Here is a 16,945-nt window from a genome sequence, read left to right as displayed (position 1 = left end):
AACTGTAGAACTGGCCGTGGTTTCAAGTCTTGTGTAAGTCTGTGATTCACTCCACCTGGGTCCGTCAAGCACGCCTAAGAGAAATTACAGGTTTCTCTTGTCTGAAGCAGAGCCATTAGAATGAGTCACTTGTTTGTCCTTTAATTTCTCACCTTTATCTCAGATGATCAGACTCTGTTTGCATCCATGGCACGGGTGTAATTAGAACTGGGGGATACAATGCAAGGTTCTGCCACTGTTGTTGATAATGTTTAAAGGCTATCATGTTTTTGCCTGTACTGATGTTGAACTTGGGGGAAAAAAGCCTAGGCAATTGATCAGTAATAATCCCTACCTTAGCATCAAATAGATTTTTGTTTTATTTTTTAGTGACTGGGCCAAGTAGTTCTTACTGAGCCTCTCCCTGGGGTCATGGCCATGGGGACTTCAGACCAGAAGGAAAAGTCGGGAAATGTCACATAACCTGACTTCAGACAGGTAGCCAGTTTGTATTGTCCTTCATATCACCCAATAGTCCCATACATCTCTATTCTAGCGTCTTCTACTTACATATCTTCTTGACTCCAAAATTCAATGCAAATCTCCATTTAAATATTGCCAGGGGAAGTGAAAGGCATTGTGGTTCTATCTTTTATAGTCAGGAAGATCAGGGAGGTGACGCTTGTGGAAATAGGTCAGTTTCATTGAGGTTGCCAGTCAAGTACCAGGCCATGTGGGAATTGGAAAAATCAGTATCATCAAACCTTTGGTTGTGTAATCAAAGGACTTTATTGAACATATTCTATGGGCACGGTGCCTTGGTCTGCATTTGGACATATAAAAGCGAGTAACATGGTAAATCACAAAGGTCAGTAATCGTGTCCCCAAAGGTCTACAGGGGTATCTAGAAAATATATGCACACAAAAAATACTGAGAGTAAACAATGTAGCACAATAAATACTAAACATGAAGTGAATGGCACAGATTATAAATATTACAGGAAACCAGGAGGGGGGAGTCAGCACTCTGGTTGAACGAGTCAAGAGAGGCTTCACAGAGAAGGCAAAGAGTAAAGCAGAACTCAGACGCAGGGTGCCCTGAGTAGAACCATTATGTATACTCGTTCCTGGTAACATTGGATGAAAGGCTCAGTCAATGGCAAGCTCAGCGGACTTTATTGGCTGAATCAAATACTTAACTCTTTTATTTAGATGTCACTGGACTAACTGCCATGGGAGTGTCTCCAGTCAAACTCATGGTTATAGCTGTGTGCTTGCTTGTGTGTGCTTGTGTGTGTGCATGACTTCACAGGTACTCTCATGAAAACTGCTAACATTTTAATGGCCAACTGTTATTTGCCAAGTGCTATTCTACTCTTTACCTCCAAATGTTCATCTAATCTTTGCAACAACCCTATGAGGTAGGCTCTAGTTTCCTCAATGTATAGGTAAGAAAATTAAAGTCCAAGAAATTTAAATACCTGCCAATGCGTTCTCACCATGCCTCTGTCTTAGACACTGTTAGCACCAATTTTTCCTTGAGCCACCTGACCAGTCACTTCCTTGGTGAGGTGTGAACAGGACATTGAATGTGTTTCCACCCAGGGTCATCCACAGCCAAGCTGGTCCGTGCAAGTTTATTGACATCTTTCAGGATGGAGCAGACTGGGTGGTAGGCTGCAGGGGAGAGTGCACAGCTCAAGGAATTCCCAAATAATTCCACAGACTGGGTGGTAGGCTGCAGGGGAGAGTGCACAGCTTGCTCAAGGGATTCCCAAATAATTCCGGAGTTTCTCTCTTAGCATCCATGGGCCTTTCTTGGTTAATGATAATCCCTAGGTAGAATGTTTTCCCTGCCATCCTATTGCAGGGTGTGAGTACATTGGAGTAGAGTGTGCTTTTATGCTAGATGTGACTGCTCAATGCACAATGCGGGTGAATGTCCTCTCTCTCTTTCTCCCTTTCCCCCACCCTCTCATGCTTAGAGTTCTCATCTGTAAAATGGGACAGCACGACCCAGTCCTTTCTAAAGTTCCAGATTCAGATTCTTATAGCTATTTGGCTTCATGAGAGTTCCCTCCTCACTTCCATGTATCCACTCTGGGTAAAGGACATTTCTTTGCACTGAAATCTGTGCATTGAGAACCGGCACTGTGCCTGTCCCACGCCCTTTCCTTGAAGAGACCCCACAGAAATACTGGGAATGTCGTTTCTGCCCTCATTGGAGACAGGGACAATTGTCGTCCCGACATGAGCAATGCCACTTGGAAGATGACTCCTTCTCCAGGTTGGTGTATTTTTTTCTACCTTCTGATGGACTTCTTTATTACAATTTAACTTTCTCAAACTTTCCTACTTAGAGGAAATTTTTTGTAAGAGAGAGAAAGAGAGAGATCTCACTCATTCACAAAGTGAGTCTTGTGTTTCCATTTGTAATGTAACATCATTAGTGCAGGCTTCTGGTAGGATAATTATGACCCCTTTTCTTTATCCACTAATTTTCTTCTGATCCATCAACCTGTGTACTCATTTTATAAAGGAGCATTTCTTTTTCTTTTCTTTCTTTTTTTTTTTTTAAAGGGCTTCTATCTGTAATACTGATCTCCTATTAGGCGGGACCTGCTTTGAATGATGAATTTGTTTACATACAAAGATAAGAAAATGAGCAGCTCTCTACTTGAAACATGATATTTCCCCTTTCTCATCCCAGGTTTAAATAAACAAAATAAAAAAAACATGCTGTTGGAGAGGGTAAATTATATTGTCAGAGTAGACAGTGCCCTTCAGCAGTACCTTGCCTTTGAAGAAAGCCCAGGACTAGAAGCCTGCAGACTTGGGTTTTTGCCTTTGGCTCAAGCCTTGATTAGCTGTGACCCATTGTTCTAGGCTTCATTAACTTAAAATGAGCATCTTTCTGGTTCAAAAGCTCTACCTATTTCACTTGGTTCACAGCCAAAAAAAAAGTTGCATTGAAGCCCAAGCCAGGTTGACCATGCAACCATTTCAATTTGGAGGAGTGGAATATGCTGGCAATAGGATTCCTTTTGTACAGAGAGCCAGCAATGACCTACTTAGAGTCAGCCCAACTGTTGGTGAGGGCCCCTCCCTCAGCAACCCACAGAATCCAGCCAGGTGACATCCCAGGACACCTTCGTCAAGATGAGCCAGAGTGCTTTTCCAGAGGCCCCGACAAGACTAAGGCCCTGCTGTGGCCCACTTTGTCTTTCTGTTCCCTGTAGATGCCCAGAATGGCATATATATGTTGACAGTTGATGAGAGAGAAGCGATTAGCAGCACAGAAGTAGACAGAGGGGCCTTCCATCCTTTCCGTAGTCACGCTCTCCTCCATCAGCACCACAGGCTGTCTTCATACTCCCCAGAGGCCAGACGACAGGAATAAACACACTTCTCCTGGGGGTTCTGCCATTCCTGGAATGTGTGACCTTGTCAAGAACAGAGTCACAGCTTTAATGTACAAGCAGCAAGACCCTAAAGCCCCACACCAACTGTCCTGTGGGTTCACTCTTTCTGGAATGATAAGCCCCCTTTGGGTAGAGTCTTCTTGGTGGATGGAGAGGCTCTTCCCTTTAAGTCCCTCTGGAATCCAGGGAACAGGCTTGTTCTACTTCCTACAAGTGCTGAGTTAAAAACCTTGTCTTTCTTTAAGCTGGACCACTTCCTTTCCTCCTGGGAAATATCCCTTTCATTGTAAAAGGCCCTGGGCTGTTGAAGAAGGTCTCAGCCACAGAGGCTGCTGGAACCCGGATGTGTTGGGGTGGGAGTGGTGGGCTCTCATCTAGATACATCTGAGTGCCTCTCTCTCCCTGATTGTGAATGTGGGTGTCCCGGTGTGGGTGTCTCTGTCTCCCTGTCTGGTCTTCTCACTCTAGATCTACAGGGCCATGGACACAGCGATTGGAAGACCCTTTGCACATTTCTGTGTATCTAGATGGCTCTCTTCCAACAGTGAGTTGTCATGCCGCTTGGTAAGTATCTCTATTTCTCTTCCCCCACCCCCCACCCCCGTGGTTCCCTTTCTTACTGTGTTTCTCTCTGTGTCTCTGTATATCTCTCAGACACTGTCCTCAAATGTAAATGCACTTCTACGTTATCCTTGAGACCTCACATAGACAGCGTGTATCATAATTCCTTGATTGTTTAGCACGAGGGAAAAGATTTGCCACAGTGAGAAACATGGGGATATTATTGATGTCACAGAGGATGTCCTGGGGCTAGGGAACTAGAAAAGGGGGGTGAGGGGAGAGCAGTTGTGAGGAGCCAGCACCTCTGCTCACTCTCCTCTTAAACACACCCATGCTGATTCAAGAACATTCTCTGACAGGCCCAGTGGTTTCATAGGAACAACCAAAATTTCGGTAGTGGGAGAACCAGAAGTGTGAATGTACCTCTGACATTAGCTAGATGAGGATAGATTGCATAAGGAGAATCCTTTCAATCAAGACAAAAATCATTTCTAATCCGAATCAAATTGTGATTGTTTTCCCCCCAAAGAAATGTCTTATGTGTAGCATGTATATAGGACCCCACTTGCTTTGCACTCACCTCCCAAATTAGGAGTGTGGCCTGGTTTGTTAGCTCGGCCCTTTGGTGTGACGACAAGAGAAATCAGAAGAAAGGTTCTGTTGAAGACAGAAGTATAATTTCAGTTATTATTGCTCTGTTTTCAATGATCACAATTATCCAAAGCACATGGAGAACTAAAAACTACAACAATTTATTTTAACATTTCACTTTCTCCCTCTCTTTGTATTCGAACTGCTGACAACCCAGGAACAGGCTGGCGGGAGAGATCGCCCCTCCTTGGCCTGCCTGGCTCCTTCTCTGGAAGGAGCCTCTAGTTTGGGAGGGAAAGGAGAGAAGGCAGTTGAGTGGACTAGAGGGAGAGATCAACAAGAACGTATTTCCTAGCCACTAAATCTTTTCTTCTTAGCTGACCTGCTGAAATCTTCTAAGTTACAGTCATCCCCTTGTGATGGGCCTGAGTCTAAAATACCCTGTGTTTTAGGCATATGTTGCCTAGGATAGGCAATGCATTAATTGACTGGTAGAATTATTACCACATGAGCATAGACTAATTCATCACATCAAATATTAAATGAACCCAGACAAGCACATTGATTAGCCTGGGTTGGGAACCTGGGCTGACACTCCAGGCAGGTCTCACAAGTTCAACCTGGACTGTAGAGGACTGCCACCTAGGGGTCAGAGGCCTGCAAAGCAGGGGAGGAGAAAACAGATGGCAAGCCTGCTTGCTCTGAGCAAGGCTGATGAAACTGACTTCCAATAACAGAAAATTAGTGGGAAGAGAGAGGGAAGGGCTGCGAGAGGTTAGGATAAATTTACTTAGTATGTAGACCGGTGGTTCTTAACCCTGGCAGCACTTAGAATCACTAGAGAACTTAAAAAAAAAAAAAAGACTAGGCCCTACCCCTGAGACTTTCTGGTTAATTCTCTGTGGGTGGGGTCAGGACAGTGGTATTTCAAAAAAACTCTCTAGGTATTTCTCAGGTGCAACCAGCATTGAAAACCACTAGCTCAGACAATAAAAAAACTGATAATAAGGTTCTGATATGATCCTGACAATCCTGGTATATATTTAGGGAAAAAAAACAAAAAACAACACAACTATTTTGCTCAGCTGGAGTGGTTCAGTGGTTGAGCATTGACCTATGAACCAGGAGGTCATGGTTCCATTCACGGTCAGGGAACATTCCTGGGTTGCCGGCTGGATCCCCTGTGTGGGGCGTGCAGGAGGCAGCTGATCAATGATTCTCCCTCCTTCTCCTTTCCTCTCTGAAAGCAATATATATATAATATACTATTTAATACTATTTTTCCAAACCATTGAAGAACAGAATTTCCCTGAATGGATCAATACTAAGAATACATAAGGATAGGAGCTGTGCTAAATGGGAAGGGATTGGAAGAGTCATGCCTCTCTCCTGAGAGCATGGTAGCAGACCAGAGTGAGGTAGTAGGGAATGCTGATAGGAGGTGTACTGGTGTGAAAATCTTTACGATGCTAAGACACTTCAGGAAGGCTTGGATGAATGACTCTCAACCTTGGCTACATGAACATCACCCAAAACCCAAGCCACACTGCAGACTAAGTTAATGAGAACCTCCAGGATTGGGACCCAGGCAACATTATTTGAAGCATCCTGATTGATTCTGATGTTTGGCTAAGGTTGAGTACCTTTGCTTTATTATTTTTGTTGTTGTTGTTATTATTATTATTATTATTATTATTTTATTCCTCACCAGAGGATATGTTTAGAGAAAGGAGGGGAGGAAGAGAGAGAGAGAGAAACAGAGAAACATTGATTCAAGAAACATCAATCAGTTGTCTCCCATGCCCTGACAGGGTATGTGCCCCAACTGGGAATTGAACCTGCAACCTTTAGATGCATGGGATGACACTCCAACAAAATTAGCCACCTGGCCTGGGTATTTATTTATTTATTTATTTATTTATTTATTTATTTATTATTTTAGAAGACTGTTGCTTTAGAACCACTGTTTTATTCTCAAAAAAACATGGTGAGGTTGGTGGGAGGTTGGAGGGGTAGGTGTCATTATTTTATTTGTTGTTGTTGTTGTTTATTTTTTAGAAGAAAGGAATGTAGAGGGGTCAGCAATCTCCTGGGTATAAAGACCAAGGACTGGAAATAAGGTCAAAGCTTTGGTGAGAGTAAGGTAAAAAAGGATAGAAAAATAAAGGGAAGAAAACAAAAAGAGGGCTAAGGAAAGCAAAGGAGAGGGAATGGAAAGGCAAGGATTATAGGGAGTGGGCAATGCTGTTACCCAGGATCCCAGGTTGCCCAACCCCTCGAATGGCCCGTCACCCCTCTGCCTGAAACTCTCCTTCAACACCAGCCCATGCTGACCCGCGTGGATCCCACCCGCGTGGATCCCACCAGATGTTGGCGTGGGGAACTCCAGATGGCCTCTTCTCTTGTTTCTGGGGATATTCCCTGGGCCGACCCTGAAGCCCCTCTTTTGCTGCCATTTAAATTTTTTTCAGTTTTTCCCAGGTCGCACCTTGCATACCAATACTACATGGTTATTAAATTATAGGAAGTGATGATAAGTGAAAGGGCATATATACCATCCAATGACTGAACAGGCCCCTAACCTTCCTTTACAAGTCCAATAACTATGGCTCGTGACCCCTCTTGATAACCAAGCTACTAGATAGTTCTTTGTGGAGGATCAGAATTTGTTTCCCTGAATTTTCACACTTTGGATGTGGTTCAACCAGTTAGAGTCATAGAGAACAAGTGGGCTGTCATGGGAACCTGAGACTTTAATCTTCTCTCGTTTGTCTGTTTCAGCCCTTGCTCTCCTGCTGTGTGGTGTACAGCTCACCCCTCCTGGCCCTGATGCTTTGTCACGCTCCTCTGAATGCATTTAAGTCGAGTTTTATTTCTTTGGATGTGGTCCCAGGACTCCAGAAAGAATTTCACTAGGTTCACTGGGCACTTGGGAAAACTCCATACCACAGAGCATTAAAGGATAGTTTTAGCAACACCCCATATGCCAGAAACTCTAGCATTGTTAACTTGTCAAACCTTTAGGTGAGAAAATGAACATGAAGGCTTTACCTCTGATATTCTGGAGATCCATTTTGCAGAGGTTACTCGATTCTTTAAGGCTTCTCTTATCTGGATAGTTGATTAAAAAATTAAGAATTAAAAGATGATAAGAAGTCAATGTTTTGGGGCCTGGCTAATATTGTAGCAGGGGAGTGTGTTACCAGGTCCTGCTGGAGGAATATGGAGGGATTAGTAACTTGGTGAAGTGGTCTGGGAGAAGGTGGGGAGGTAGGAGACATAAGCAAAGTGGAGCTAATATAGGGGGTTAATAATCAGGGCCTTGAACATGAACCCAATGGCTAAGAAATACAGTTGGCCACCAGTTTGAGGATTCTTAGCTTTGGGAGTATTTTGGGGGGAGTACTTGAAGGGTTGAACATTTCCCACATTTTTTCAACTATTTAAACTTCCTTTTTTAGAGGCCCTAACCATGGTTTAAAGGGGGAAAAGGAAGGAATTCTATACAACACAGCAAAGACCTGTGGAACCAAGAAAATAAGAATAATAAATAACAATTATATTTTGCTTTATAACTTTAAAGTGCTTTTCACACCTGCCATCTCATTTTATCTAAGAAATAATCCTGTAAGATAGGTACAACTGGGGAAATGAATACTCCGAGATCATGTAGCATGCAGTCAGTCAACTATTAAGAGACAGAGCCAGTGGGAGTTGAGTCCCCTGACTTCAGATCATCCTGTCCTCTTCCCTAACTCTCTCCTACTGCACAAGGCAGTCTCTTGTTATTTTTACTCCCTCTCTCCTTTTGCTATATAAAGTGTTACTCACCTTCCAAGGCCTTGTAGAAGTTTTGTCCTCACAGTTTATATATACCAAAGCCCTCTAGCTCAGACTGACCTCATCCTGCCCTGAAAATGTAGCGTTTTTGTCACATACGGGCTCCAAAGATGTAAGAGCATTGCCCGGGCTGGGAGTCCATGTATTCAAAGTCCATTGCAGTATGTAAAGACATACTGGAGCCTCTAGTATTTCTTTTCTCTTGTCTGTTTTCGATTCTATGTTTCATAATGTGTATAATACATACATTGTAAATTAATAATAAGCATGTCTGGGGATATGTGCTCACTGGTTTTTACAGATTCTAAAAGTGTAAAGACTACAGTATGTACAGTATGTACAGTAGTGCCCTCTTACCTGTGGTTTTGCTTTCCATAGTTTCAGTCACCCACAGTTAACCAAGGTCCAAAAATATTAAATGAAAAATTCCAGAAAAAAATATTCCTTTTAAATTGTGTGCTGTTCTGAGTAGTGTAATGAAGTCTCCTGCCACTCTGCTCCATCCGCCTGGGATGCGAATCATCCCTTTGTCCAGTGTCTCTGTGCTGTATACACTATCCACCCGTTAGTTACTTAATCATGTCGGTCATCAGATTGACTGTCACAGTATCACAGTGCTTGTGTTTAAGTAAGATGTATTTTACTTAATAATAGCCCCAAGAGGCAGGAGCAGCGATGCTGGTGATTCAGATATGTCAACGAGAGCCATAAAGTGTTTCCTTTAAGTGAAAAGGTGAGTATACTATAATAAGGTAGGTTAAAAAAAATAAAAAGATTAAATGAGTTCATAAGGGAAGGGACCTAATCCAGTAGGACAGTGTCCTTATAAGAAGAAGACACACCAGGGATGTGTGCCAGAGGAAAGACCATGTGCAGACACAGCAAGAAGGCAGCTTCCTGTCTCCCTTTCATAGTTATAAGAAAAAATAAAATAATTTGTGTTCAATAAGTAGAATATACTGAGATTAAAAGTATGCACTTTGGGGCCAAACAGACCCATATTTTAAAAAAGAAAGAAAGAGAGAGAGAGAGAGAGAGAGAGAGAGAGAGAGAGAGAGAAGGAAAGAAATTACATAACTTTTATTATAGTATCCTATATAATAAAAGCCTGATATACTAAGTGTCCGACCTTTCAACCGTTCAACCAGTCACAATGATGCGCACTGACCACCAGGGGGCAGACGCTCCGATTGGTAGGTTGGCTTGATGCTGGGGTCCAGCCAATCTGGACTGGGTAAGATGGGCTGGACATGCCCTGGAGCCCTCCTGCAATCCCTCCCCCGCCCAGATCGTGCACCAGTGGGGTCCCTTGGCCTAGTCTGTGCCCTCTCAAAATCCAGGGCCCCTTGGGGGATGCCAGAGAGCCAGTTTCAGCCCGATCCCTGCAGGCATGGCTGAGGGACCCCACTGGTGCATGAATCCATGCACCGGGCCTCTAGTACTGTTATAATTGTTCTATTTTATTATTAGTTATTATTGTTAATCTCTTACTGTGCCTAATTTATAAATTAAACTTTATCATAAATCAAAATAAATGTGTACATGTAGGAGAAAAACAGACTATAAATAGGAATACTAGTAGATATTATCCATGGTTTCACAAATCCACTGGGGATCTTGAAAAGTATTCCCCATTAATAGGGGGGGACTACTGTATAACTTTTTGTCAATTAATTATAACACCTTTCAATATTTACCTTTTACATTATAATTTTAAAGATATGAGGTTTTGCTCTTGATGGATGCTTCCATGTCTTAGAGGTGTTTGCACACCTCATAACACCTAATACAGACCCACTAATAATAATGTTACTGATGTTCTGGCTACAAATACTAGTTGTGGCTTTAGACTAATTAAAAAACATAATAATATGATATACAGCTACATAACTTCAGTGCTTTCTATGTGTTTTCCCCTGCAAAATTGCTTTTGTTCTTTATCATAATTTAGCAGGAAAGGCAGGGAAAGCATCATTATTTCTGCATTCCCTTTCAGGATTCTGAGGTGCAGGAGAGTTAAAAAAAAAAACTTCTCAATGACAAGCAACTAATACAAACAAATATCAAGATTAATAGACAAATAGTCAAACTTTCACCTCTGAATATCAGGTTATGGTACTCTCATGAGAAAATGAAAGGACCATTGTGAAATGCCTTTTTTTTTCTTTTTTACAAACCTTGCATATTAACTTTAGTAGAATAGCATTGATAATATAATTAATCAATTAATTAATTAAACAGTAAATAATAAACCCTGCAGTAAAGGTGTTTGCATCTACATCTGAAAGGTTTATTTGCTTTTCTCATTTCAAGAAATAGTATAGTACAATGGAAAAAGGGTGCTTTTAGAAGCCTAAGCAAATATTTGATGTTTTGCTCATTTGTTTAGGTTTTATTTGTTTTCACCACCCACTACATATACATTCTCTGTACTAGGAGAATTCCCTTCCTTGAATCCATTGCTCTCCAAGGTAGAAGACATGAACTCACTTTCTCAGCCTCCCTTGCAGCTAAGATGCAGCCATGTGACCTGGGCTCAGCCAATCAGACCTGAAAACTCAAAAAGCAGGTGCCAGTGGCCCTCAGTAGGCAGGAAGGAGGTGATCCCTGAAACAGCAGTAGCATCAACTCTAGCTCAGCATCCAAGTCTGACATTGTCTCGGTAGCTGTGCTTCTGTGTCCAGCAAAGTATGGAAAGGGTTGCATGTGGAGCAGTTCTGTGCTATGAATTGGGGACTATTCCTGGTGTATAGCCCCCATGTCTCCAAGCCAAAGAGATATCTTCCCAAAGATGATATTGTGAGATTTAATACATTCCTTTCTGCTTCAACGAGTTAGAGTGAGTTTCTGAAGCATGCTACTTAATCACTCTGAGTCTGTTTCCTCATCCATAAAACTGAAAATAGGAATACTCAAGATTGTTTTAAGGATTAGAGCTAATGTACATAATATACTTAGCCCCATAAGAGCTTGAAAGATGGCTGATATTACTTGCATCATAAAGAGCAGTGATGTCCTATTCAAGTGTCTGTACAAATAATTGAGATGAAAGACCCTGAATAGGTGGGCTTTACAAATGAGCAGTTCAGGGCCAAGTATTGTTAATGCAGAAAACCAAACCAAAACAAAACAAAACAAGAAGAATTAATGGTACCTTTGGATCCAGGATTGTTCCAAACACCAAGATGAAGAAGCCCTGAGAAAGAGAGAAGAGTGAAGAAGAGCAATTTACAAAGTAATGTTGATAATAACAAGAAATACCAGCATTCATTATTAATTCCTATTCTGAAACTGATAAAACTAATTAAAAAACAAAATAAAACAAAAATGCACACCATATGATTTAATGTGTGACTCATTTTAAGGTCACAATACCTAGATTCTTCCACTCAACAAATATTAATAGAGTGTCTTCCACGTGCCAGCCATGTTCTAGATACTTGGGGTACCTCAGAAAACCTAACAGACCAAGGTCCCTAATTCATATAAGCATATTATAAGAATTTATTTTTAATTTGGGCAAAATAAAGTGTTTTGCATTTATCAGGAGCTGTGCATCTCATCAAAATACAATGGTTCAAGCAATAGCCAGGAGATGTTAGGCAATGGATGGCAGCCTTACAATCCCTGAGTAATTAATAATGAAAGAAATTTCCACAGAAATAAATAAATAAAAAGCATCCATGCTCAGCTTTATTTAACACCCTCAACCTCCCTCCCCCACCCACAACCAAAAAACTGTTATAAAATTTGCAAAGAAAAATTAGGTACATGGATCATCAGAAAAACCAAGACCCCAAACAGATTGAGTTCTAAGCACATAATGGGTGCTCATAAATAAGTGATCCAAATATAATATAGAGGGAATTAATTAGCTCTCATATCTCTCATTTTCCATAAAAAATATAATGATGGAGGCTGGTCCTCCACCGTTATAGTCCATTTGAGTTTCAATCTTTTTTCATATGTAGCGGTACAAAACCACCTGGGAAGAAGGAAAAGTATTCACCCTATTTTGCAGATAAGGAAAGGGAAGCTCAGAGACTCAACTTTGAAAATGTGATAGACAGCAATATTGATTAGACAAAATTTCTCTTAAAAGTGTGAATACTCAGCTCTTTGCTCATCTGAGAAGAGAAATAAGATAATGACCTTTGATTTAGGCATCCTTATTAAGTTGCTCTGATTGCATAATCAAATGTGAACCCTTACCCAGGCAGAGGCCTGTCGAGGCACATGGGTGACATACAAAATAATTAAGATGTTATAACCAGGTGGTCATCAGCAGGGACGATACCAAACCCACTGCTGCCATGATTTGCAAAAGCTTAGCTGAGAGGTGGGGACTTTCACAGGGACCAGTGCCTGGATGGCCATGCAGCTAATCCATTCCTCCAAACATACTAACTATACGTCTCCATTCAGCCAGTCCAGCAAGTGCTCCAAGCTTGGAGTGCTTCTCTTAGATTGCTCTTTTGTCTGACACTCTTAGCTGTCCATCTATAAACCAGGAAGTAGGTTCTCACCAGACACCGAATCTGCTTATGCCTTGATCTTGGACCCCCCAGCTTCCAGAACTTTGAGAAATAAATTTCTGTTGTTCATAAGCCACCCAGTGTTATATGGGTCTGCAAATCTTACCCAGCCCACAATTACTCTCAGTAAATACAAGAGAAGATACCAACTAGAAATGGTACCTTGACCAAGTAGCATTCAATGCAGCAACTGACTGTACAGGGTGGGGCAAAAGTGGGTTTACAGTTGTTCATATGGAACACAATACAATAATTAATAAGTGATAATATAAGGACAAATTCTTTGTTTCAAGTACTCAGCTGTAAACTGGCATTTGCCCCCACCATGTATAATCATCCTTCCCTAGTAAAGGGGGTGGTTGAGCTTAAAAACTAATGGGTGTGCTCCCACAAGCCTAGGACCAGGAAGCTTTCTCCTACACCTCTGGATCTCCTGGGATATTTATGATCTTTCTTCTATGCTTGCTCCATCAGCCTCAATTGCCCCTCATCTCGGTTCATCCTAACACTCTGCTTGCCCCACTTCTTCCTCTCAGTAGTTTCTGTCTCCCACCTCTCTGGACCTGTGGCTCTCCTTCTCTCCTCCCAAGATTATCTTGATCCACATGGCTCCCACCATGATTAATTTAAATTTAGCAACATGACATCGCTGACCATGGAGTCAGGAAGAGATGGGCACATCCATTCTCTCGTGTTTCCACCAGACAGATACAGCAGATTCAAATAACCTCACAAGCATAGTAGAATATAGGAAAAACAATTAGGAAGGGATGCATTTTGAGGATGTTTGGCCTTCCATTTAAATCTAATTTATTTAATTGTAATTCTATAGAATTTAATGATGTCTGTGCTTACACCACCTTGAAAATTTGTTGAAAATACAGTAGTTATCTCTCCTGAGTCAGTACAAGCCAGCTCCAGAACACCACTGCCTCATGCCTGCCCTGGAGTCTAGCCTTGACCCAAATCCTGTTCTCAGCTTCTCACTGGCCCATCGGTATTGGTACTTAGATGGGCCCCACCCTTCTCCTTGCCAGGTATCAAGGCAGAAACTGAGTTTATATTACAAACTGAGTTGATCCTGTTATGACAGGGAAAAATACAAGTGCTCACAGGCTATTACAAAATGAAAACCACAGTCAAGATGGCCCAAGGGAGACAAGAGAATGAAAATGTGAGGACTAAGACATGAACTCATTAAGTCCATGACAAATAGCCACTGGATATGCTGAACAGAAATTTAGGAACACTAGGTTTTTATCCCAGTTCTATCAGTGATGAGCTGCATAAACATGGGTAAGGAATTGATAATTATCAAGAGCTATACAAAAAGTGTAGGGTACAATTAATATATTCTATAGAAACGCACAAAGCAACAATGTTAGCATTCTTCTCTAAGACATTAAAATGAGTTCTATCAGTGATGAGCTGCATAAACATGGGTAAGGGAATTGATAATTATTAAGAGCTATACAAAAAGTGTAGGGCACAATTAATATATTCTATAGAAACGCACAAAAGCAACAATGTTAGCATTGTTCTCTAAGACATTAAAATATCTATTGTAGATAAAATCATGTATATTTAAATTTTGAAAGAGAAATATGGAAAAAATATTTGACATAAAATCTCTATTATTTTTAAATAAAGAAACATTCAGGAAAATAAATATTTTAGAAGTCTATAAAAATAAAAGCTTCCTTTTTAATTAGTTGTTATTTACATATTTGGCATTCAATATAATAAACTTTGACTCATTAGTGCACTGTGACAGAAAAAAATGAAAAAGAAATTTCATTCAAGAAGGGAATTATTGACTGTTGAATAATATCCAGCCATTAAAGAGACATAACCTGGAAAATGCTAGGATGTATTTTTAAGTGGTAGAGTAAGTTTCAAAATACTATGCATTGTTTTTTAACTCATATTATGTGAAAATATGCTTATATGTGAGTATAGAAAGTTTGGTAAGGATGTACATGAAACTGTGAACATTTTTTAATTCAAAGAGGTGAGGTAAGAGAGGAAAGGACAAGGGAAATTATCTTTAATACCATTAAGATGGTTTCCAGTGGTAACTAAACATTCTAAATGGAATAAAATATGAATGTGCATATGTAAATACTCCCAGTTACATACCTAGATTTGGGGGGAAGTGGTATTATTTCATTTCTAAACTAGTTAAAACTCAGTCTACTGTTAGGTTACTTGGTCTTGTCCCATTCACTATTTTATTTCATTTTCCAAAAACTACTATAAAGTGAGCAGATTGTGCTCATTTAATAAGTGGGAAAATATGGCTTGGAAAGTTAAGCAAATATCCCAGGAGAATGTTACACATTAGCAAATGAGAGAGTCAAGATTTGAATCCAGGCCTTTCTGAAACAAAAGTGTATTTCCTGACTCAGTAGGCTATTCCAAATCCACTGTCTTTTATAAATAAATATGATGGCACACCCTCCAGATCACAAAACTTCTTTCCAAATTCTCTCCCTTTGGACTTGGTCAGAAGCATCTGAACTTACCTGGAAAGCATTAAGCAAGGAGAAGAGAATGTGGAAGAACAGGGAGCTATCGTCGATGACTGTAGCTATTCCGAATCCCCAGGTCAGGCCCAGCAGTGGTGTGAGGATGGCGATGTTCTTACTGATTCTCACGATAGCTCTCACCTCCTGGAACATGGAACTGCCAATGGTAGCTCGCCGGGTTTTGACAATCACCAGTGTCACCGTGATCAGGTTTACTACCACAATGGCCAGCGCTGGGACCACAAAGGCCAGGAGGGCCTTGGTCATGTCCCAGTTGAGCCAGCAGGCCTCAGGCCGTAGGTAGCCTTTGCCAGGCTCAGTGGCAGCAACCGTAACAACAGCAATGACCAAAGGGCAACCGTATCCCACGGAAAAGAGAGATGCCACCAGGACTGACTTGGGCAGTGTATGGAAAACAATCAGGATTCCATAGAGGATAAGAAGTGCCTTAGCGAGCATCCAGAAAAACACAGAAAGGTAAAAGAAATGAACAAAAAACGTCGCTGCCACACATCCATTGTGGTGTGTCCTTGGACCACTAAGAAAGGAAGCCACGATGAACCACACATCAGCCATCAGCAAGGTAGCCGCGACGTTGGCAATACACAGGTGGCGTAAATAGGAGATCTCTGTCTTCGTCACTCGGCTCCAGACCAAGGCCTCGATGGACAAGCAAAGGATCAAGCTGCAAATGGAAACGCCCAGGCCTATGTACGTGATGTAAGTCAGGATGGGACTCTGCAAGGTGTGTGGTGACATAAGAATGGAGAAGGAGGTAAACAACTTGCTTGGCCTACATTTGCAAACAGCTTGCTGGGAGGTTTCCTGAATCATTTGGCAGGCGTGCTGGTCCCATCTGCTCTCTAACGAGTGCCAGCCAACACACTGTGTCCTGCTGTCCTCTGCATTCCTGATCTTTTCAAAAACCAGTGAGATCCTTTTAAGTTCCTTGGGCAGAATGACAGACAGGACAAGTCCATTCACGGTGACCTTTTCCAGAAGACTGGCCTCTAAGATGGCTCCAAGGGTTGGAAATGCAATGCTGATGACCTGAGAAGGAGAGCGCACCTTCTGGGCTTCCTCTCTGCTGATCAACACCCTCCCAGTGACACTATTGCGGGTGTCGTTAACTCTCATGGAGAAAGTTAAATTCTTTCCATTGTTATCTCCAGATATGAAGGTGCACATAGTATGAATAAACACATCCGATATGTCAATGGGATATTTATTTATGAGTAGTTTTCTTGCAAAGCTATTGACTGAGTGCAGCAGCACGCAGCTGCTGTTTTTCTCAGGGATGAAGGTCCAGTTGGAGATGCTTTTGCTATCAAGAATGTGGTTGGCCATGATGCTGTAACTCTGTCAATGAAGAACGGGCATTAGTATTGAGCTACTGTCTGAATCTGCCAGACATTCAAGCTTCATTTAAAAAAAAAACTTTACTGTTGAAAGTATTACATATGTTCCCCTCCTTCCCCCATTGACCCCT

General features: G+C 41.5%; 1 protein-coding gene across 1 annotated transcript in view; it reads right to left on the bottom strand.

The window, feature by feature from the left end:
* Nucleotides 1–2,542: 2,542 nt before the first annotated feature.
* ADGRF2 (adhesion G protein-coupled receptor F2) overlaps nucleotides 2,543–16,945 on the bottom strand; it is a 39,532-nt gene continuing 25,129 nt past the window's right edge. The window contains exons 6-9 of the mRNA XM_005862325.2: nucleotides 15,454–16,815; nucleotides 11,548–11,589; nucleotides 7,605–7,664; nucleotides 2,543–3,422 (exon numbers count right to left, since the gene is read on the bottom strand). Of these exons, the coding sequence (XP_005862387.1) occupies nucleotides 3,267–3,422; nucleotides 7,605–7,664; nucleotides 11,548–11,589; nucleotides 15,454–16,815 (1,620 nt within the window). The 3' untranslated portion in view covers nucleotides 2,543–3,266. The remainder of the gene's footprint in view (nucleotides 3,423–7,604; nucleotides 7,665–11,547; nucleotides 11,590–15,453; nucleotides 16,816–16,945) is intronic.

This window comes from Myotis brandtii, unplaced genomic scaffold (assembly GCF_000412655.1).
Source record: "Myotis brandtii unplaced genomic scaffold, ASM41265v1 scaffold1635, whole genome shotgun sequence".
Classification (NCBI taxonomy): Eukaryota; Metazoa; Chordata; class Mammalia; order Chiroptera; family Vespertilionidae; genus Myotis; species Myotis brandtii.
This window is presented reverse-complemented; position numbering and strand designations above follow the sequence as displayed.